This window comes from Falco biarmicus, chromosome 3 (genome assembly GCF_023638135.1).
Source record: "Falco biarmicus isolate bFalBia1 chromosome 3, bFalBia1.pri, whole genome shotgun sequence".
Lineage (NCBI taxonomy): Eukaryota > Metazoa > Chordata > Aves > Falconiformes > Falconidae > Falco > Falco biarmicus.
In genome coordinates this window covers 90,647,047-90,671,567 of record NC_079290.1, presented here as the reverse complement: position 1 = coordinate 90,671,567, position 24,521 = coordinate 90,647,047, and the positions used below count along the sequence as shown (strand labels likewise).

General features: G+C 39.6%; 1 protein-coding gene across 1 annotated transcript in view; it reads right to left on the bottom strand.

Moving 5' to 3' along the window:
* The window catches only part of PHLPP1 (PH domain and leucine rich repeat protein phosphatase 1), a 144,463-nt gene that overhangs the window by 36,101 nt on the left and 83,841 nt on the right, over positions 1-24,521 (bottom strand). Inside the window, exons 4-6 of the mRNA XM_056331668.1 lie at positions 12,675-12,841; positions 1,398-1,544; positions 614-844 (exon numbers count right to left, since the gene is read on the bottom strand). Of these exons, the coding sequence (XP_056187643.1) occupies positions 614-844; positions 1,398-1,544; positions 12,675-12,841 (545 nt within the window). The remainder of the gene's footprint in view (positions 1-613; positions 845-1,397; positions 1,545-12,674; positions 12,842-24,521) is intronic.

Genomic DNA, 24,521 nt, shown 5'->3' with positions numbered 1-24,521 from the left:
ATGGTCCAGGCTCTGAACTGAGCCTTGCCCAGCTGACTGCAGAAGCTAGCTTGCCCAGAGACTGTAAGAATAAAGAACCACCTCATACCGGAGTCATTTATAACAAGGATCTGTTTAGACTCTGCTGAGCGCAACAATAAAATAACATTACTTATGGTGGACTAGACTTTTTAACATACCAAGAAATATTAAAATATCTATTTTTGTCCTTTCACCTTCACTGCCCTTTTCTCCATCCCACATATCTGTAACATTTCAGACAGAAGCTTTTTTAGGTCAGGGACTATCATTTATATTACACTAACACTGCAGCAACAAGAACTGCAGGAATCACTAGTGTCCCAGGCCCTGTTTTGTTTGATCTTTCAGTGTAAATATTAATTTTCCCCCAAACTCATTTCCTTATCTATCGATCTCCCTAAATGCTATCTCTTCTTCAAAGAAGAATGCTAAGTCACGGACAAGTGCTGTGAGTTACACAACACCACCAGAAACATGGTTTGATGGACTAACACAATAGATTCCTACCTGGGGGCAATTCTGGCAGCCAAAGAGAAACCTTTTCAACCAATAATTTAGACCCACTTATTTTTCCACTTTTCCAAACACCTACCTTAGATCCACATGTTTAATATGAGGCATCCTTTTTAACACCTGCAGATTCAGGGTATCCATGCAGTTTCCTGACATACAGAGCTTATCCATGGCATTCAGCTTCTCCAGAACCCCTGGAATGTTGGTAAACTCATTGAAGGACAGACTCACGTAGCTGAGCTGATGCATATGCTCCAACTCATCAGGAAGGGACTGAAGAAAGTTGCCATCCAGCAAAAATGTCTGCAAGCTATTAAAAGCAGGGGAGGGGAAGGGAGAGTGAAGACAGTGAGTGACCTGTTAAATCACATTTCCTTCCTACAAATACACAAATCTGCCACAATTACAGTGACTTAAAATGTACAAAAGGGCAGAAGAAAGAAAAATGTTAATGAGTAAGGCTTTAACATCTGCTACAGAAGATACCGATCAAACAATTAAAAACGTTAGCAACTATGAAACATAGGCTGTGTTAAGACAGTTGTATCCTATCTTCAAACATCTCCAGAATTGCAACAATGTGATGGCTGAAGCACATGAGCAAGGAGGTTGAAACATTTTCTTCATTGTGAAGATGACCCTTGTGTCAAATGCTGAGGTCTGGAAGAGCTTCAAGACACTAAGTGTGCTTTCCCTCCATCAACAGCTCACAACTTTTTCCACACAGATCTTAAGCCAGTACGCTCTGACAAAACCCAGTGAGTTTAAAATGTTTCTTATAGCCAGATTATGTATAGAGTCATGAAACTGCTTATTGCCTTTATTATCAGGCTGTGTACACAAAGTTTTAAGAAAGTACTTGCTTGTGCATCTCGCCTACAACTGCTGGAACACTTCTGAGGGCATTGCAGGACACGTTGAGTTCAGTCAGGGTTGCGATGCTGCAGACTGCCAGTGGGAAGTCTCCTAAATTATTATTGGAAAGATTAAGGCTCTTCAACTTGGTGAATCTACAATGAGATAAGAAAAAAAAAAATAAAGAGGGCAAATAAGTGGATCATAAACCACACCATGTTGCCTTGCAATAGTTAATACAAGGTAAGTTTGGTTATGTAAATACAAACCACGTGCAATTTTAGTTTATGTACCCAGAATAACTGGGGAAACGAGTAGACGCTCAAGTTCAACACCACTTGCAAGAGTATACTCACGTTAAGATGGCATAGAGAAACAAGCCCTCCTGAATAACACGCTAAATATATTCTCCTATGAGCCTAACAAACAAAACCCTTGCCATCCTTATGATATATGTAATTTCTTCTGTGCCATCTCACGCTGTACTAAAGCACTGCTATTTTTCTGAACACATTTCTTGCTAATAAGACTATCCTAGTGACACTGGTTACAAGGTGCAGGAAATTCTCAGCCTGTTTGAACAGTAAATTTTTGTGGTGCAGCTCAGCTCCATTCATGTGAGTAGATACTGCCTTTCAACCAAAATTTCTCATTAGGATAGGCTGGTTTGAATACAACTGGGAAATGTGCTGAATTAAAGCAGAATTTAGCAAGACTTCTGTAGTGACAGAGGCAAATTCTTATGCTCTCGATTAAGTACAATGTCAAAGCTCACAGAGATTTCAAAATTTTGTCCTTGCCGTGTCAAGAAACTCTTAAAAGCCCCTTGATTTATCACATCAGCCAATGAAGCAACTTGCATGTGCTTGCCTTATTAAAGATGATCAAGACTGTTTGAACAAAAAAAAAAAAAAAAAACAAAGAAGGGGACAATCCAATTAGCCAGCCTGCATGTTCAGCAACATTATTATGGTTGCCTAACAACCACTGGGAGGTATGCCTAAAGGCAAGTAAAAAGGATGAATGAAAAGATCTGTGTCAGATTCTGATAGATGGGAGGAAGTTTCTTTTCTGGCATGGTTTACACCAGGACATTTTATTTGGACTTCATTTTCCTTTTTTTAAGACTCAAGTCCTTTATTTTGTGCGAGCAGGCTTTTATATAACATGCTGATGGAAGCAAAACTGCACGTATGGACACTGCTATTCCACACGAAAGTAATCTCTGACAGCATGTGCCAGTGCATCCACAGCCTCCACGCTGGCCCAGCACATTCTTACCTCAAAGCACTTTGTCTTCCCCAACCAGAAAACACGGACAGAAATCACATCAAGCGTTAAAAGGTTAAAGAGTTTTAACATCAAAAGACTCTTAAAAATACTTACCAGCCTCTGCAATCAACCAGCACACACCTTTAGTATTGCCTAAATCAAAAACTCATGTCACTGACTAAACCTCAATATGAAAATGTAAGTAGCGCCTTTGTATTGTATTTCAATGGGGGTTGTAATTGAAGTGTGGATTTTACACCAAAAGACAGGCTGTAAACATACTTAACATTTACACAGGCTTGCAGCAAGCAAGGGAATGCTGTGCTCTCTACCGGTATTTTGGTGCAAAGATGGCAGAAGAAAAAACCTGGAAAAATCATGGCCAGAGTTAACACAGATTTTGAACACCCTGTGCCATGCTGGAGGCAGAAGTTTGGATCAGAGTTAGATGGAGACTAAATGAAATCTTGCAATCAAATTACTGCTGCAGGGAAAAAAATGCTACTGTGCAGAAACAATGACTAATATATCTCTAGAGGGTGAACTGTAAAATAAAAAGGAGGCTAGGGTTAGCCAGCTGATGCTAATAAGACCTACTAGCCAGGGAAAAAAAAAAAAAAAAAAAAAGTAGCACATTTTAAACACTATACCTTTATATTCCTCTCTTTTGAGAGAAAAAGCTTAAAAATCTCAAACCTAGAACTAAAATGCACAATCTTACATTTATCTTTAAGAGTAGATTTGGGCCACAGATATACTTGAAACTTGGAGTGATTCTGTGGTGGAACAGCTGTCCCACATCTTCCTCAAAGTCAACTGCAAATACAAACAAGAGTGCTCTAAGTAGCGGACTCCGCAGTCTTTAGAAATTAGATATTTTTTTTCAGTATTTAGGTAAGTGCAAAATACTAGTGATGACAGGAAGTTTAAAAAATAACTAAGTTGCTGGAAAAATCGAAATGCAACCATTCAAATTTAAGTCAACCATGAAAAGAATTAACTCATTTAATAATCAACACCGAGGCTACAGCCTTTACCTGTACTGCTCTGGAGTCTCAGAAGAAGTGTCTCAGTTCTGCCCACTAAACAAGTGAAAACTACAATCTACTGTAAGACCCCAAATAAAATCTTAAGATAAATTTACAGAAGATCAAGCTAATACACAGAGGAAAGAGGGCTGGAGTGGGGGAGGGGGGGCGAGGAGGTGAAGAAAGCTATGGAATACAGCAACTAACTCCAATGCGGTGGTCAGCTTCAGGATTTTCTGCACACATACTTGTTGTGTATAATTGTCATAGGTCAAAGACAGGGAGACAAAACCCTAGCCCCCCCACCCCATATGTATCTGGGATTACATCTCTGCTACCCTACTGTATATTTTACTGTGTGCTTATTAAGGGCCTTCTGCAAGTAATCCAGTTACTAAGAGCACCAACTGAACTTGTTAACAGGTCTATACAGTATGTAAGGGGAGTAGTACATCCAGTGCTGGATATACTCATACAGAAGCTGAAAATGCACATGTACGCGTATGTCAAATAATCCACAAAGGAGAGTTCATTGTTAAATGACATTTAAAGAAAAGCTGAAAGACAGACACCATACGTTTAGTTAAAGAGATTAATTTAAAACAACCGGCAGGAAAGAGATACTGTCTTCCCTCCTTTGTAAACATGTTTGTTTGTGAAATGCTACAGTCACATTTCTTCTAATGGAGCACTGTCAAATACAGAACATTACCAAGTCAAACTAGCAGGCATTTGCTCAAAGTTAAGACCTAAGTCTACCTCTAAAGCTTTGGCCACTCACTTCCCACCATCCACATCACAGATGGGTTGGTGCACTTCCATTATGGAGCACTGCCATGCTGCACATTTAAAATGCTTAACTGTTTACAGTGTTTCTTACATCTAGATAGATTTACAGTCAGTAGCACCAGTATCATTTGTAGCATCAATATAAATAAAGTAGAAGTATTTTACATGCTCAAGTTTTCTATTACTCAGTTTACACAGTGTCAGGCTTTAAATAAGATTTTACAGAGCAACGTCTTTGCTGTTTTCTTGCACCCAAATCTTTATTCCTACCTGAAGCACAGGCACATAATTGACGCTGCCCCCATGGCATTGTTAGAAAGAAGAAAAGGCACAACGTTGCTCGTTTGAGGCATGACAATGTAATAACCTTGTATCAAGTCCATATATATGCTTTCCTTCCTCTTTTCCCTCCTTCCTTCACTCTAGACTATGTTATTGGTTCAAAAAAGCCAACCTGAAGCACAGCCTCTCACAACACACTATGTTCATTGAGCTTTCTATTGTAATGAACAATACATAAACACTCACTACTCTGACCAAAACCAGCCCTACTTCAAACTAGAGCAAAATGCTGACATGTCAAGCCTTGAGTTTAAACATGCAATACAACCGAACACTAATTGCCATAATTGAGCCAAAAAATCTCCACTTACTTAATCCTGAAGCTGCCACTTCAGGAATGGCTTTAGTTTGACATGTGCAAAATGACGAGAGGGACTAATAGGAGAAGTTTGTATCTACAGCAAAAATGAACTGATGTGCTAATTTCAAATTCAGATCTACCCGATGTGCACAGCAGAGAAATTTCCATTACATAGTACAGCATATATGTTTCACTGTGTTTGGAGCAGGAGGAATAGTATATTGGATTGGCCATACACCATCATTGAAATGACGGTGTAACAGACTCATCTGACAAAACCAGTCCTGCCCTGCTCCTACCAAAAGCAATTAAAAAGCAGTATTTTACTACACTCAAAACAGAAGACATGGCTTAATAAGGGACTCAGTTTAAGGAAAACAATCACTTTCCCAATACTATCTCCACTATTTGGACTGTAGCGGCATTTCAAGCAGTAGCATGACCATCCCTCAGCTTCAGCAGCATTCCCGACAGATCGATGGCACTTGCCTAGCAGCACTGCGACGAGTGTTGGAACTGAACTACAACTTGCTACCTTCATGAATGCCAGCTACTTCGGCCACTAACTTAATCATGAAGAGAATTTCCATATAAACCTGACACACCAATTTCCTCCTTGGAAATAAAAGGTCCAATTTACTGCCTTTTTGCAGTTGCATCAGATTTCCCATCAATAGCCTTATTGCCTAAGTGAGCAGCTAGCTTAGCGCCAGAAATACTGTCATAGCATTTCCCTTCCCAGAAAGGGAAGTCATTGTAAAATCCTTAAATTAGTTCGGCAATTAAAATGAACTATTCCAGCCCTCTTTGCCCTGCTAAATTTGTCGAGACAGCTGAATCGAGGTAGACTGTTTCTGCAACAGCTAGGGAGAGTGACTTGGATGCTGCCGGTGAAGGCTTTACCTAACTGAGGTCAATAGCAGCCCTGCCCACCTTGGGCATGAAAGGCTTTTCAGTAGATAGTACAGAGAGGAGGAACAAGGAGCTCTGCTGGTGTTTTCCACTCTGTTTCTCTGGACAAGACTCCTGTTCATTCAGAAAAGAAGTAGCTCATGTCACACCACACAAATACAGGTGGAGTAAAGTCACCTCAGGAAAAAGGGTCACTAAGCTGGTCTGGTCAAGTCAGAAGAAACTTGGACAAATTCACCCATTAATTATTGATTTCTCCGTTAGCTGACTGAATAAATGAAAACATAGTTTAATCTGAATTTTTATTTCCTTCCTCCTTTCTTAAATCTCATGTGGGAAAAAGAAAAAGACAGAAAGAAAAAAGCAGACTAATAGCTGCAGTTTTGGTATCTTCACCACCTTTTATGCAAACACACCAGCAACAGTCATCCTGATATCTCTCCCCTCCACTCAAATTTTAAACTATAAAAGGCACAACAATTGTGGCATACAGACCTGAGTCTCTATGCCAAAATTAATTAGTAGACTGCATTAAAAAGAAAAAAATAAAGGAAAAAAAGAGACTGCACTGCACAGATCGGAATGACTTTAGATCTAGGCAATTATTTTTCAAAATACAAATAATCACAGATGTTAAGTTAAATTCAGACCACCTGCAAACTTAAAACAACAATAAAGCTTTTATTCTATTACATAGTTGGTAAGAAGACTTACTCTTGTTTTATAAAGACAAGAAAAAGAAAATGTATGTTTTGTTAAGTGAAAATAATGTGAACCTCTGTTACTATACTTTGCAGTTCTCATTCTCTGCCCACACCTAGCGCACACTGCTTCATTAGCAGGGAAAGAATGTCCTCAGAGAAAGAACAGAATTCCTAGGAAAAATGTGAAAATACATTCTCCTTCTCTATACTGGAAATCCATATTTGAAATACATGAGCATTAGCTAGCAGTGGGCTTCCAAACTGAAACATGTTTAAATACATGAAAAGAAACCCCTTACTTCAGAAGCCACATCAGAAGGCAACCGACAAGCAAGAGTAGGCTGATACACAATAACTGGATTCTGTAAGTATGTTCACCACTTTTTGAAGTATTATTTAAAAGAGATACTGCTATACTTAGCCTAATAGTTCCACTAAACTGAGCCCAGTTATTAACTGCAATTTCTATTTTTAGACTATACTATTTTTAAAAATGCTATTTTACAGCATATTTGCTAGTGCCATCTATTCTACTACCCCTACTAAGAAGTTCACTACTCCAATTTAAACAATCAAAAAAATCCAATGTGTTTCAGGCATTAAATGGATTTTGCAACCTTCCCCACTCAGTCACTTGTAGCAACTTGATTTTGCAATTTATTTTTCTTTAATCAAATGTCACTGACTTTTACCGAGTATTCACATGAGGGTACTTTCTTGAGTTCAGAAAGGTACACAGGAGCTATGTAAAACACAACCAGTCATGAAGACTTGGAAAAATGCACTAACAAAACCAAACCTTCCTTCCTTCAACACCTTTACAAACCAAATAGAACAAAAGTAGTGAAGTGACATAAAAATCATATTTCAAGTGTGGTCTTTAGTATTATAAATAGAGAAAAAAAATATGCCAAGGCTACTGAGCTGAGGAAATATAGCACCAGAATACAGCAAACACTACACGGAGTTTGTTACTAGTAGACCTCTGGTTGTCAATATCATGCCAACTTCTCCTTCTTGCCCTACTGCTTAGATGGCTATGCTTCAGTCTTCAGCTTCAAGTGAAAGAGGAGAAACAAGTATAAAAGGTTCCCTGGCTCTGAGACCATTAGAGTGTGAGAGAAAGCTCCCAGCACCTTCCCACACTGTGGAGCATGCAGGGGCACTCCATTCTTTGTGGTAGCATACTCCCCATGCTAGCTGGATTAATTTAAATAACTTCAATGAATGCATGCATTTAGAAGCAAATTCGTTTCCAGAAGAGCATCCTAACCCCCCCACACCCCAAAATAAAACAAAAAACCCCCACCCCAAACACACAAACAAAACCCACAAAACAAACAAACAAGAACAACAACAAAAAAGAGAAAGCTCGAATCTTTTCCACTGTGTCTACTGGCAGTACCCTGTGGGGCCTGGCAAGCGGGAAGATGTGTATTTGGCATGTCATTAATCCATCCAATTTTCTTCACTAACCTCAGTTTCATACACTAAAAGCAATAATATTTTATAATATAGTAACATATATATTTTATATATTATAATAAAGTGAAGGAGCACTTCAATGAACTTTGAGACCAAGTGGCAGGCTAGAGACTTTCTTCCCTGCTCCTCAATCTCTAGGGACAAGGTAGGTTCTCACCACCACATGTAGCAAGCTTGTCTACTGTGTTCATGCCAGTTGGGTTGCTGATACTGGTCCCCCTATTTTTTAAAGCTGTCTGGGAACCTAAAGTGTTCTCTGAGCAATCAGTGTGTTTTGAATTGCCTACATACTGCACATTGAGTTCATAAGGAGGGATTACCTTGAGGATCCCCCCTAAATTCTGGGGTTTCATCTAAGAACAGCTATCCTACAGTTGGAAGTAGCAAGGGATTTCAAAACCCACTTGCATCAATATCTCAGAGTCCTCTAGCCTTCTCATACACTATAGATGTAACTTCAACTTATTGCCACTAGCCCAGAAGAATTTCAGCTGAGATGCCAGGGAAGGCAGTTAATTTCTAAAGAGGCTTTGGGAGAGAAAAGATACCAACTGATCTTGAGATAAAAATCCATATAATTACTGCTAATAATTAACAACAACAACTGGAGTAACAACTTATTCTTCAGATAAAATTGGCAGCATCGCTGTTTATCATTAAAAAGAAACTTTGTGGCTTATTACACTCCCACTTTTTCCTTTCTCTCTTTCTAAATCTGAAACAGGCTTACATTAAAAATCCACATACTGACAACTTAATTTTCAATATTAACAAACAGTATTCTCGATGCCAACAGTTTTTTCCAACGGCAATGACTGAAACAATGACATATAAATATAAAGGGGTGCTTAGCCCAGTGAAGCAGAGCAACAGTAAATAAGGACTACAGTTTATTCATTTGCTTCAAACGTAGAGCAATAGTACTCTGCAAATTTAGTAAGCCTGAACTCTTGTTTGCACTTCAGAACAAGAGCTGTGAAGTTGCATTGTAGATAAGGGGAAAGTGAGGTTTGGGAACACAGTGTACATATAAATCTCAACTTTATGGTTTAAAAAAAATAATTAAAAAAAAATCCACCAACCAACATCCAAAGAGTGTAAGCAATAACATTTCTGACAACTAAAGACAACAGAATGTCTTCAGTTGCTCCACCTGCAGTGTACAGGGGCTAAAACACCAAGGCATAAAGGCAAATTCTGACTCAAATGGGGATACTGTCACAACACACGTCCACTGCTTCCAGTACTGCAACAGCTGGACAATCTTTCAGCTAGGGAATCTCCTCTCTCCCCTAAAAGAAAAACACCCTTTCCTATAACTTTAAAAGCTACTATGAGGGAGAACAAGTATCAAATGTTTGCTGTGGTTTTTTTTTTTTTTTTTTTTAACACAGATGAATTTTCAGACTGCCTACTTTTATACATAGTATGAAGTACGTATTGCCCAGTAAGTAGGAAAAAAATACAGGTAGCTGTACATACCTTTCAACATTCAGACAGTTCAGTTACAGAAGTTCACAGCTGCAGTAAGAGAACTTAACACAAGTTTAAGTGGATAGTAAAGCAAGTGAAAGTGTAGCTCCCAGGAAAAAAAGTGCATCTACACCTCTGTAAACCTTCACATGCTATGAGCAGGTTAGTTCCCAAAATGGAGACCTGCCATGCATTGAGAAGGACTAAATATTTTATTCAGAAATGCAATAAATCACATTTTAACAACTGAAAGAAATAACTGCATAAGCAAAAGTAGGAATTCTTGGGTTTTTCCCAATTCATTCCTGACTCTACCTGCCAAGTCAGTGCATATGTCAGCATCCCATTACTATGACCCAGCTGCTTGTAAATCTGTTTGGTGGGTAGCTGAAAATTTGGTATTTTCTTCTGTCTTTGATCTACCTCCTTGTTTTGAAATCCAGCATTCATGAGTATTTATTAAATTACCATCTAAAGTGATTTATTAAGAGGAACAGCTAGCACCAAGAGCTGCTTATAGCAAGACAAATTTTCCTAGACTGCCTTGCTAACCAGATTTTAATTGAAAATTGTACCAGGAAGGGTAAGCATACAAATGCCAATACATTTTGTTCACAACATCCAAGCACATGGTTATTTTGGAGCCTAAAATACTGCTGGGCTTGATTTACTAGTGCCATGCCCTGTGTGTGGCTGCAATTTAGCAATTGAGAATTCGGTATAAAAGCCAACAGTACCAAACCTGAACAGCAGAGATTTTGTACTTGCTTTGCAGTGGTTTGAAAGAACATGGGCAAACAAAAAAAAGACTTTTGGTTTATCCAGTCAAGTTTTACCTCATGTAACCCCCAAAAGATGTGAAAATGGTTTTATGAAATTGGATTAAAAAGAAACAAAAATAAAATATCAGACAAATAACAACCTGTGTTCCCAGGAATGACTGAACTTCCCTTACTCTGCACATGATTTCATGCTGGGATTCACTAATAATTTCAAAAAGATACAGTGTTCCCTTCTTGCTAGGTATTTGTGTATTTACTCACTACAGAAAAGCAGACTTACAGTAGCAGTTGAGCTGGTTGAAATGTTTTTTTGCTGCACAAGTAAAACCCAAGTTTTCCCACCCTCAGGAGGAGAAGCCAGCAATGCGTTTCTCAGGGAAGGAAGGAGCATGGCATGGGAGAGCATTCCAGGGCCAGGGCCATGCTTTTGCTGCTGTTGGGAGGCAAAACATAACTGATGGGGCACTGCTCTTGCTAACCCTTGGCAGGAACTACCACCTCACACAGCCCTTTCCACTGGCTCATCAATGGGAACAGCCACAGCAGCTTCCAGCTACGCACAACCTGGGTGATGCCACCTGTGCAAAGGGAAGGTCAGCGCCAAAGGGCAGGAGTTCACGAGGCACTGGCTCTGACCCACTGAAACAGTGCTGTGTAACCTTCCTAATCATTCATTTTTTTGCTGCAGAAGTTCACAGACATTCCCTGTACCTTCTTGACAATCTCAAAGCAACGGAGGCAGAGCAGACCATTCTTTCCTGACAGAACAGCACCAGTTCTCAGAAGAATGAGACAACCAGTTTTGCACCACCTTGGGTACAGGCCACTTCTCCAGGATTTTCCTGATTCAGAATCTCATTCAACAGGAGAGCTTTTATTTGGTCACCTGAACTGTTTTCACTCTTGCATGTTCAGGCTCACATTAGTGAGAAAAATTTTAACAGTTTATTAACTTCCAGCAAGACTCTTCAGCTGTTCCTACAATTGCAGTACGAAAAGAACATTAAACAGATAATGAATGTTACCCAGCGCATTATTTATAAATGCTTTCTAATCCCAAACAGAATTAGGTGTTATGTACATGGACAAAACATAACCAAGTATCTCCTGTACACTTTCTGATATTTAAAAAGGAAAAATGATAAAAAAATCATTTAAAATGAAAAACATTCATAATTTGTCCACGTTCCATCACCTAACGTGTTAAAATTCCACTTGCTCTCTGGAGACCTATAAGGACATTCACAGAACATTTAAGCTAGTATTCCTCTCCAGACTGCGTTCATAAGCTCTTGGAATCACTGCCTGCTTTGTTTGTGAAGCAGACCTGTTGGGTTCATTCATCTTCCATTATGCCAAATTTTTTGGTTTTCCAGAACAAAATTGGAATTACACACAAATACAACAGCCTGCACAACCCGTCTTGTATTTTTCGGTTGTTTTTCAAAGAGGAAGGGATTTAGAAATGTGGTTTAAAACATTTCATTTGAACAGGTCCATCCACAAATATAATCCTGAGGTACTCTGCAATTCAGTTACCACTGAAATTAAAGTCATAGTTTTGTGGTCAGTACGGAAGCATTCACCTTTCCGAATACAGAAAGATGTATGTCCTCATTCCACAGGACACAACACATACATTGAATCATCCAGATCACCAACTGTGCCGCGCTCTACCTATTTGTTACATTCTTAGGTGAGCTGCAGTGAAAAGAACTGGAAGGTCACAGTTACTAGGATAGAAGGATTAGGACTGAGCAGAGCAGAAATGGAACAGGAATCAGACTGAATTTACTAAATCAGGGCTTTCTTTGCTTTGGGGGTAACAAAAAACTGCTAAGTCACACGCAGTACTGTTCCTACCTAGACTATCCCTTTGATGGGCAGCTTACCAACTCATACTCACTCACCTGAGTCAAAAATTGAAGAACTAGTCTGGCCTCAGTAGGTAGATAAAAACAATGTTTTCTGAAAACTGCATTTTAGATTGAAAATAGCCTTCTATTTACAAGAAAAACAAAGTTTCTTATGAAATCTAATCTGTTTCTAACATGCAGAGTTAACCGATTTTTGAAGCATTACAGCAGGCCAATCCTCCAACAAGAGCCAGGTAGTAATTTTTTAGGAAAGTTCCTGCAAATCAGTAGTCCATTGGCTCCAAGGGCAGAGCAAGACCAGTAGAACCGCGTTACTTTACCTTTGTAATTCACTAAGTGCTCTACTTGTGGATGGGCTAGGGTTTAGCCTCAGGAAGTTCTGCTTTAAGTTGAGATGAGTGAGGTCTTGGCTATAAAACAGGTTGGCAGGCAGGTGCTCCAGGCTGCAGCATGAAAGATCCACTGAGCTTATGCGTTGTGATGCAACCTGGAAGTCAAGAGGTACAACAATATATTAATACTGTAATAAAATAAGAACATCTCTTTCACCCCTACTAGCACAAAACAAACTGTTCTTAAGCACAGCAGAAGTCAGTTTTGGGATACATAGCTGATCTAACACATTTATATCATTAGTGCAAGTTATGCCATAATCTCTTGCTTTGCTTCAGGTCCACAGATGGCTAGCAGGGGGAAAAGCACAGAGGTTCGTCGAACTAGTACATAAAATGGATTAGTTTTCATCAATAAAGTTGTGATACTCTATGACCAGAATAGAAAGATAAAGAGATTTGACACAAACTTTAGTTAGCAAGTAAAAGCAGCAAAAATATAGTGCAAGTCTTCTATATTGCTGCACGACAGGTCAGTATAGCCAAGCAAGTGGAGGTGAGGAGGTAACAGTCATCACCTGGTCTCAGTTTCAAGGGTCAAAGGCAGGTATTAAATGGCAGAAGAAAGTTATCCCATCTATATCTTACTGGAGAAAAAAGTATCACAGCAGCAAAGCACTGAGCACTCGTCTCTCCTCAATGAATTACAAAACTGTCCAAGATCAATAAAAAGGTGACAAAAACAAAACTGAGACTTGGGGGTTTAACACTGTTATAGAAAGGGGAAGGTAGAACAAACACAGTCCATAGAGGCTAAGGAAATCATACCATCTAGCATTACATATAGCTAGCATCATTCCACAGAGACCTACAGGCAACAAATGCAAGTAACAGCAACTCTGCCCCTTACCAAATCTCTTGGATACAGCTGGGTGAACTACATCCTGCTGCTTTACTTATTTACTAGTCTTTATTTAAAAACAAAACCCACCCAAAACAACACTGCAATGTAGAATTCTTATATTTTCTGTACAATTCTATTAAAAAAATCCTTTTCATAGAGTCATAGAGCTAGCTACATGACACAGCACCACCACACAGTAGTACCAGGCAGTGCAGACAGTGATGGTGGGCAAGGAGGAGGGGTCAAATGCAAATGCTAGACAGATGAGAGGCAATTTTGGAGCAGGCATGGCTTAGGTCTAAGGAGAAGCAGCAAACAACTTCACCATTTCATACTTCAGGGACTGCACAAACAACGCTCAAACGGTTCCATAATCTGTCTGCTGCTCACTGTAAGAGAAGCGTTTTGTTTTGTCATTGGCGCTTTTATTGGCCTCACATGCTAAGATTCTGGAAGCATAAACACTATGTCTAAGAGACAAAAAGAGGAAAAAACCCAACAACTCATAACCAATGCCCAGTGACTGTCTATAAGAGCTTCTGAACTCTGATGAAGACGACAGCACTCAACCTTCTGGGCCGAGATACAGACCTTGCCATAAAGTACTCTGAAACTAGAGACACCAGGTTTTGCTGACATAAGTGAAGTAGCTTGCTACTGAAAGGAAGGCCAAGGAGTTTTTTTCTTCCTTTTTTTCCTCTTCAATGCAAGATACACAGGCTTCAGGGTAAGCAGTCTCTATTATAAAAACACAGCCATAAGCTTTGAGAGGAACAGACGGTGCAGTGTTTTTCTCTAATGTGCCCATTAATAATCCAGTCCTCCCACATCCATTAAAATGCTCAAATTTTTGTTACTCAATTAGTTCAGTCCTTTTGTTACTTCTATTTTTCTTCCCCTTGTAGTATGAGACAAAAATTATTCACAGGCTATTCTGAGGAGTCACTTCTGAAAGCTAGGTATTCAGCCTGCTTACGGTGCCAGAACCTGCCTGGTACGGTACAGTTCTCATCACACTGAAAACACAAGAGATGAAAAAGCACTGATGCCCGCTAAATTAAAAAGGATAATGTGAAATTTCAGGTATAATGCTTACATACACTGTTGCTCCAACTACTTGTTTGGAATGTAATGTGAATAGTAAAAAGCAACCCAGCAGTGCTTAGCAGGGCATGTTACCCTAAAAATATCTAAAATACCAGAACTGGTAATTCTGAATATGAACCATGATAAAGCAGCCAAGCAAATCCATTCTTTTCTCACAAAAGGATGCAAATCCTTCCTTAAAGTTATCAAGCCCTGTTAAAAAAAATAAAATCTAGTTAAAAGTAATTTTGTTTTTACAAGTTGTATACTCTGGTTATTTTTTTGTTTGTTTGTTTGTGTCTTTTTAAAGGAATCATTTTGTTATACAAAGAATTTAATTAAGATTTTCATGCAACTGACAAACTGATGCCTCTACGAGAGGCAACGGTAAAAGTTAAAACCACATTTTAAGAGCTGTTAGTTCTGGAAGCAACTGTAGTTTTATTGAAGTCTTTTTGGTTAGCAAAACAGCACTCTACGAAGCTAACTTCTGAACAGTTACAAGAAATACTTATATAAACACACAGTTATTCTCACAGGCAGTTACAAAGACTTTTCCCTTTCCATTGCTCAATACTGTTCTGTAACAAATTCCTAGAGAACAGAGGAACAAGATGAAAAACAAAGAGTAACAAAGGAGAACAACATCTTAACAATACTTTCTTTGGTTCACCAGAAACTTTCAACAGTTGTTTTGAAGCTGAGCATTGGAATTCTGAAACTATATTGTTCCCAAATCAAACAATAAAGGGATATTTCAATCTTGTAATTGTCTTCAATTGACTTACATGCAGTAAGACTGCGCATGTGTGTGTCTGCTATTGTTTATTAAGAGTAAAGCATTTTTCTAAAAGATGATGCAGTTTTTAAATAAAGCACTGAGTTTCCTTCACTCACTGTGGGGAATCACTGCAGAGATAAGCTGGTAAGGGGTAAGGAAACGCTGACTAGAACATCCTTCACAGTCAAAGAACAAAAAGCATCTGGAGGAAAGGACATTATTTCCAGAATGTAAGGTTTCCACTGGAAGGAAAAAAAATAATAAAAAAAAGACATTCTGCTGTAAATATATACCCTAATAATTTATCTGGGATGGGTTCAACAGGCCCATGCTCCAACAAAGATAGTGAAGAGTCAGTGTGGTAAGAATGCTAGAGGGAAAGGCATTCTAGATACATGTGGAACCAATCTGCAAGTGCTCATTATGGCTTGTCTGGCGTTTTATTTTGGAAAACTTAAAAACATAACTGTTTTATATGCTTTACACACTTATATGAAAACACAAGCAGCATAACTCATGAATCCCCAAACAGAAGAGGCCATTGCCTCGACTAACTATCTGAAACATCTTCTTATCACATCCTAAACTGCATATATCCTTAATACTTGTTTTCACATCAACCCCCCGTTGCATTTCCAGTACTAGTAACATGAGGGGAAACAACTGGGGCAATGATCTTCTTGGATGACGATGTATGACACTCTCTCAGTCACAGCAGCTACAGCATATGCTGTAGAGTCAATGCCTGCCTTTACCAGCAAAGTAAGACATGCAACAGTTTGACAGCGTAGCTCGAACACAGCAAGACCTTGTACTTTTTGAACTCTGCTTTTCAGTTTGGATTTTTAATCATCAGAAATATAAAGAAACAAGATGAAACCTGCAGCTACCTCCATTCTCTGCATATGATTTTGAAACACTTAATGGTCAACCATTGTATTGCAATGTCTCCCATTGGAATAGCAGAGGAGTAGTAATGGGGTAAGGCCAAATTCAACTTTGCACGTCAAACTGCCAAGTCCAATGGAAGACTTCTTCCAGTTCCTGTTGCAACCTCAGTTATGCAGTGCTGGCCTACTGGGGTTTAGGTTTGAGTTTTTTTGATCTCCACATGGGCATGGCATACTGAAGTGCCATTTTGAAGAAGTAATGTACAACTATAGCACGTGTACTAGAAAAAGCCCTGCATCTACCCACCAAAACCACCAAAAAGCTGTCATTGTGCTTTTAATTTTCTCCCAGCACCAATAAAATGCAGCTTTATTCTGTGAATACCACCACAAATAATGTTGACGGAGAGCTCGCTCCCTCCCCCAGGCAGTACATCTTCTGCTACTGCCCACCTAAGAGCTGTACACGTAGCAAAAAACTAGGAGTCTCCCAAATAGGAAAACTCACTTTTAAACATGTGTTACTTGTGCCACAATAGTGCAAGTATAAACAAGTCACAAAAGCCAGCAATGCTTTAAATAAAAACAGGTTTTGTCAAGGTGTTTCAATTTTAATTTGTGTGTTACCGTTTTTAGAAAGGAAGCAGTATTTCAAGACTGGTGAAAGTATGGTACAGGTTCACTGTAAATCTTTAGCAGCTGACAATAAAAACACAGAAAAATACTTGTATAAACCAATATTCTTGCCTCTTCTTGCTACACAGGGCTAAAAAAATCCCCACTTTGCTTTGTCCATCAGGATAATGCCACCGCTGTCACTGAGCTATGCAACAAGACTGATTACTGTCTTTGTTTTAAAGCCTTGGCTATACTACAGAAATGATCTGTTGCTGACAATGGATGTCAGCAATCAACACAGCTGAACCCAGCTGTATGGACAAACACAAGCCTTGTTTACACAAGTACATCTTTTTGTGTGACCTGTGGTGTGAATTTAAACAAACGTAATTATGTATTTTTCCTGTTTATCCTCATCCCATTCCCTGTAGCTCTATTCAGATAAGAAATTACTATTTAGGACTTCAACAGAAGACAATTAAAATAACCAAACAGCCCACACTGTATAGGCAGCCAAATTCCCAGACTGTTTGAACTGAGTTGAGGATGTTAAATTACACCTGCTGTAGACATGCTAATGCAAAGGCAGTGTAATTTTTCTCCTTTAGGATGTGTTTTTAAACAGTTCAATAATCATCACATCCCATCAATGCCTGCATAAGGCTTAACTAAACTGTGATACATACACTTGAAATATCTACACGAACAGCTTAGAGCAAACAAGTTTTCCTCACCTCAGAGCTAACCTTGCTTCAAATCCTAATCCTCCTTCCTACTCAAACATCAAAGCCTCACTCAGCAGAGGCCTCCCTCCGCCGAGCTGAACTCCACAGCCAGCAAACACATCAGCACCCTCAGCCAGACAGGAGCTGAAGAACGGTTCAGACTGACAAACAAGTTAACACCAAAAACCTTAATGAAAGAGAGAGGGGAAAAAAATAAAAAGTTTTTTGGTGTTTTGTTTTTTTTTTTAAAGCCGTATATTTTCACTTTTAAATGAAACCTTTTAAAATGGATGCAGTCCAAAGGGTGAAAAGGTAATAGCTTTTCTAGCCTCTCCCTTTTATTTTCTTTCAAATGTTAAATTAGATGCATGCTGACTCAAGCTAAGGGCCTTGCAAAGAAAAGATAAAACTCAGCAGAGGCTTCAGGTCATGTCCATCACTCAGATTCGCAAACCCAACAGGCAAAGCCATAGAAAGGAGCTGTAATAGCCTACTAGGAAAGGGCAGGAGCACATGCCAGTGTGGCAGCGTTCACAGAGCCGTTGCTTCTCGCTCCATCTCTTCCCTGCAGGTGATGCACCCAAAAGCCTCTGGTACAAACACCTCACCCCAGGCAAGACTCGGGAGCACAAAGATTATTTACTTTGTCCCTGCTCTCCTCTCCTTAGCTCTGAGCAAAGATTTACATAGTATGCAGAATTTTGGCCTTTGTGCAAAGCTGTAACAACTTCACTGAAAACAGTAGTAGCAACTGTGTGAGGGGAGAGGGAAAACGTGCAGGTAATTAAGCAGAAGTTGCCTTCCTTTACTCTTCATGATAGGAGCCCAGAAAAAAATTCATAGACATGACAGTCAGCGTCGCAGGTTTAGCATCAAGACCTTGGAAGTGCGAATTTGTTAAAAAAAGTGACATTTGTCACCTGTCATTTGGAAATGTTTGGTACTATCTGAAGTCAGAACCAGAATATGAGTATTTCTGTTTCTCCAGAAAGAAAAGTGCTCTTCTTTTAGAGAGCAGGTACTGGAACCAATATTACACACGGAGTGATTATCAACACTGTTACCTTGGTGGCAGTCATGCTGGGATGTTTACACTGACAAGACCCCCTGCAAGGACAAGGCTTAAGATGCAACTTGGAGTTAAGGGACAGTAATTAGCTGTAGCATTAAGCTACATATAATTCAGACATCTGCATCTCCATTTGGTGGAGCAAGGAATATTAATATTCTTAACACAGCTTGACTGAAAACAATTAATCTGTAAATATTGCAAAACAGGTGACTGTCTCACAAAAATTGAGAAATGCTCCTTTTTCTTCTTGCAACTTGTGTTAGACTTAATTTTTTACCAAGACACGCTGCCATACTGCCAGCAAGCAGACTTCACAATGAACAGCCCTCCAGCAGACTTTCTTTCAGCATTTACTATAGATTTCAGACTCTTGCCAGTGAGACTTCCAGTAGATACTCACTTGTCTGAGTCCTCCCAGTCCCACGTGGAACAGGTTATGAGGTCTTGTTTAAGTAAGAGGTTATGCTAGGTCCTCAGTTTCTGACCTAGGCTCTTCTACACAGCTGCATCATATGGATTAATTCTACAGTGAGACGAACTCTTTTCATGCCATTATTTCATAGTAACTCAGAAAAGCCTTCTGACCCAAGTGGTTTATAATGCAAACAATCATGAATATAGCTCTACTGGCCCGGGGCCTAAAATTGGTCTCCAGTGCTTATTTCCCATTCTCCCCAGAGACCTTCCTTCTTTCCTTCTTCACTGACTACGGAAGAAGCCTAATGAGACAAGTCCCTAAAATTAGTTTTTGCTAATAATTCCTCTCCCTTTCCCCCCCCTGCTAGACTTTGCTTGGAAAGGCTCTCAGTGTTACAGCCATTCAGTTTCAAGACCAACTCGGTTATCACCTTACACATAGCACAGTATTATGCAGTATGCCAGGCCCTGCAACCCTCTCCAGTCTCATGGGATCTGCTCACCATAGACACTTAGCTCCTCTGAGCTTCATGAAGAGCAAAGTTACAGTCCCTCACTGACTCCCACCTGTCTACACCCAGAGATTACTGAAAATACTTTGGGATCCTCCTGGATTGAACACACCTTATAAGGTGACATCTGACACATCTCACTGAGCTTCTAGCTATACACTGTGGCAATACTTCCCTGTATTTATGCTACAGCTGCACAAATTCAGCTTCAATAATATCAAAACCTGATTTAGAGGCTTCAAAAGACATCACTTGAAAGCTATTCTAGATGTGTGGGCAATACCTAGTTTTCCGTTCTCACTCTTGGCTGCAATACTTCAATAACTACTCTATTATTAACTGAAGGCAGCAAGTCCAAAACAAGGACCACAGACTCTACATTTCAGCAAAGAAAAGGAAAAAAAATAATATAGTGAAGCTATAGTTTCTCTAGAGCAGAAACTAAGAGAAAAGCTTGAAGTCACCAATTATACCACTTGGAATCAGCTGAACTATTTTGACATGGAAAACTAATCAGCTGAGCCAAAACACCGAGCTTCCCTCCCAAACCATTAATAGAGACTACGCTGAAACACATTCAGTTGTTCATCACCTCCCAAACATCAACTAACCTCTAACAACAAAAAGCACAAAAGAATAGGTTTTGCAGGGAAAGAGGAGGAGGAACACTCCCTGGGGCTCCTTTGATGGTGTTACCATCAAAAGAGAAACGAAACTGGCTTTAAGTTTGCTTTGCCCAGTCTTCTGCTTTCAGACTTGGGATGACAAGAAGCCACCCACAGCAAGAATGCCCAGATATGACTGCAGAGCAAATACTGAAGATCTCACACACACACAAAAAAAAAAAAAGAAAGGAAGTCAAGTTCTGCATGGAAACCAGAGGTTTGTTTATGTTCAAATACTTGTAATCACTGCCAAAAGGAAGACGTGGGTTTATTTTTAGGGATCTATTTTTAGAGAAAGCACTATCTCAATATTGTCATTTTAGAGGAAAAAAAATGGCTTCCTTGCACTAAACTTAAGAGTCATCATGTTTCCTGTAAGTAAGGATCAGCTCAAAAAAAGCCCCACTGAAAAATGAGAAAATTTTTCAAGGTTCTTTTTTCTTCACTGGATGTTGCATCAACAGTTGCAAACAGGCTAACGGCATTTCGTAGTCTCACAAATATGAAAAAACCAGGACAGTTATTATCCTCAAAGAAAACAAGCTTTTTGCAGAGCCTTGGATTGGTTAAAGGCTATTTTCAAAAGATGCCACTGGTGTTGGCATTATACTAAACTCATTTTTAGGTCATACTATTATAGACACTCATTTTCAAGACTCCAAGCACTACTGGCATAATAAACAAACCAACTACTGCACGGTCACCCTCTCAGCAACCAGCCCGCCCCTGACCTCCAACCTGTCCCCAACACACACAAAAACACGGCAGCCCAGAATCATGATCATGTTCAGACATATGGACTAAGACTGTGAAGTTACAGACCCCTAACTGCAACATAAATAGTGTGTTTGTTGCTAACAGCAATTCTCTGTAGAATTACCAAAGGTGATAACCAACAGGCAAAGGTAAAAGCAAAAATACTCATCTAGGAATTCAGATCTCATATAAACTAAGGTAAAGTTCTCTACCATTTACCTCCAGAAGAGGGATATCCATTGCTTAAGAGGCTAAACAGACACCTGGAGAGGAGATACAGTATAAATTGGCATAATTGTAACAAGTAGCATCCCAAATTACTTAAACTACTTTGTCCCTGCATATGATTTTTTCCCTACACTGGCCATTGGCACTGCCCTGCGGTCAAGGCTTTGGAAAAAGGTATTCCGAGCTGCTTCCGACCAGCAAGCTTTAGAAAAGCCTGTCCTTAATGCCTCAAGAGACAACTACTGAGGTTTGGTAACAAAAATCCCTGCAACGATGAACACTGTAAAAACGTTACAGCTCATTATAGTATCTGGAAACACATAGGAAACAGGTCAGTTGGCTAATGGGCAAGCCAAGGCAAATACAATGTATGGTTAATTTAACCTTCAAGCCTTCTTCACAGGCTGAAGGCTGTACTTTGTATTAGAAAGCTGTGCAAAGGCTGTGTTCCTCACTGAAGTTGGAATCTGCACTTTGGTTTTTCCGTTGTTGACCATGACTGGTATGAGAAAGTCAGCCGTTAGCATCTGACAGCATCTGAAATAAAGATGAAGCTATATGCACAAGTGGATATGGCTTATTACCCATCGCTTTAATTAAAGCGATGAGCAGAATCTTCTGTGCTGAAGGAAAAGGCAGTCCCACAGTTGATAATCTTTCACTAGCTCAAAGGTGGATGAAGCACAGCTGAAAAGCAGGTACATCTCCAGCAGTAACACTCAATTGTCGCTCATTACATTTCCTCAGCACTGTTCCTGTAAACGACTGCACAAGCTAATCACCTTGGTCTCTGATTTTGGAAATATATTTGTAGAACCGCAATCAAGTTCAGGAGTTCATTGTTCAATTCTGTACAATTTATTTATATAAATATGCTTTGTAACACCAAACGGGTGCAGTCAGAACTCAGACTTTTTTTTTTTCTCAGCAGAAATAAAAACTGTATTACTAGAGTCATAGATCAGCTTCATCCTCTTCACACAGTTGAGACCCACGCTTCACAACACAGTCTCTGAACACAATCGTCAAACCTGTACTGAAAAAATAGCTAGAAGACTGAGGCAGCTGGTCAGAACTAGGCAACTTCAGAGAGAAAAAGCTAAAAAGTTAATTTTGTACTGCTGCTTCAGGTAGGTCTCTATACAAGTTGAGGAAAGATGGAGACTACTGCTGTAGAGGCTCCTGCATTACTTACTTGTATAGTATAAACTAAATTCAAATCTACTGTGATTTTCTGCTAGTTTCACCATGCAAATAAACATATGAAGAGAGCATTCTGCACTGACATGAAAAGGAGACCAACATGACAGCACACTCTTCTCACTTGAATTTACTATTCTTGCTATTTTTAGCACTTTTAAAACATAATATACACTGACATCATAATTTAATCTCTCCTTTTTCACAGCAGGCTAGGGTCACCTGGAACACCACATGCATTTCCACTGCTGACTTGAAGACAAGCGTGACTGAAATAGGGAAGGGAAAATACTCCTGCTCACGCAGGAGAAAACTCTTAAATTTGATAGTTTTTAAATCAAGGACCTCTTTTGGGATATTCCTCTTAAAGAGGAGGGTTCTTTTGTGTATAGGTACAAACCCATCCTGGCACCTAAGCCCCACATAAGAGCTTATTCCCCACTAAATGCACTGTCACTACAGCCACAGCCGTGCAACTCAACCTGGGAAGCAGCTGATGGCGTGTGCACACGTACAGCTGTGTGCCGGTACATCTCCACCTATCTACATGTACCGTGTGGCTGTGCACAGGCAGCTTACGTGAGGCAGTCATGCGTTATTTACAGCCTTTGTCTCTCATTGCCTCTCTTCCCCTACCTGCCCAGCTGAACCGAGTACTAAAGCAGGAAATAATTGTCGCATTAAGCCGTCGACACACTTCCTGCTCTTCTAAAACTGAGATGGGAGAAGTTCTGCGGGGTCAGATAACTCGTCTCAGCATGCCCAGCGATGCATGCTATTTCCAAGAATACAAAATTGTGTAATATGTCCCTGCTTAAGCTCTGCAATACTGTATTTCTGAGGCAGACGTTGACATCCCATTTTAATTGTATGTCTTGCAACATGGAGGACTGATAACCCTTTTTACTCCAGCCAAACCATCCATATCACGAGTCGTGTAGTAGTCAACCCTTACACAGCCATTTCACATGTTGAAAAACGCTAAAATAAGTTTAGCATTTTAGAAGAGTCAAACAGCAGAAGCTGGCCACCACACCCCAAATATAAGCCTTATGCCAGCAAGTTCCACCACTCAGTAACACCTTATACATAAAAACCTCTCTCTCTCCTGCTACATTAAAGGTGTAGCTTTTCAGGTTCTGGAAGTAGCCAACAAGGAAAGCCCTCATCATCTCCTCTTCACTACTAACTGCACATTCTACACCTGTCCTTCTGCGTTTGACGTCCAAGTAGTAAACAGTGACAAATCAGAATTGCTCTGCAAGTAATTGTGCGGGTTCCAGAACCATCATGCCAACTTTATGCAGACAAAATTCTTTAAAGCCATGAAGATGTCCCTTTCTTCTCCTTCCAACCCCCTCCCAGTTGCATAAGCTTGTTTTCCAACATTTGGCAACAGAACGAACATATTAGATCACAAAGGACCAAATTTGTTGTTATTTTCCTTTTGAGCTTCCTTAATTAGGACTTCAGTATTTGGAAAGTAAAAGGAAAGAAATGCACTGTGGTATAGAACCATCAATATTAAAGAACAAGCCACATTTTCAGCTTTTAAAAATATTCTGTTTGAGCTCAATCAGCATATGTAAAAGTGACCTATTTGGAGTAAGTATGTCACTAAGTTTGATATTTAGGTCAGTATTTGTGCAATAATTCCAGTCTATCCTAAAACCACAGGTTCTGTTCACTTCAGGACAACCAATCCTAACACTATTCAGAAACCCCTTCCAAAAATTTTTGGGGCAGAGCACGAGAGCTGTCTTGGCTATGATAGATTTCTCTGTTAGAACCAATCAGATTATACAGGAATGATGCTCATTTTTCATTAAATTGAGCCCAAGCCTCTGCAAACATGAATTCAAATCTCCTCTAGCATACATATACTTATTGCAGCAGTGATGCATTAGGATTTGTCTCATTCTGGAAAACCACTAACAAGTCAACATTGCCAATTTTCTGTGGGGAGAAAGACTGCAGAGCA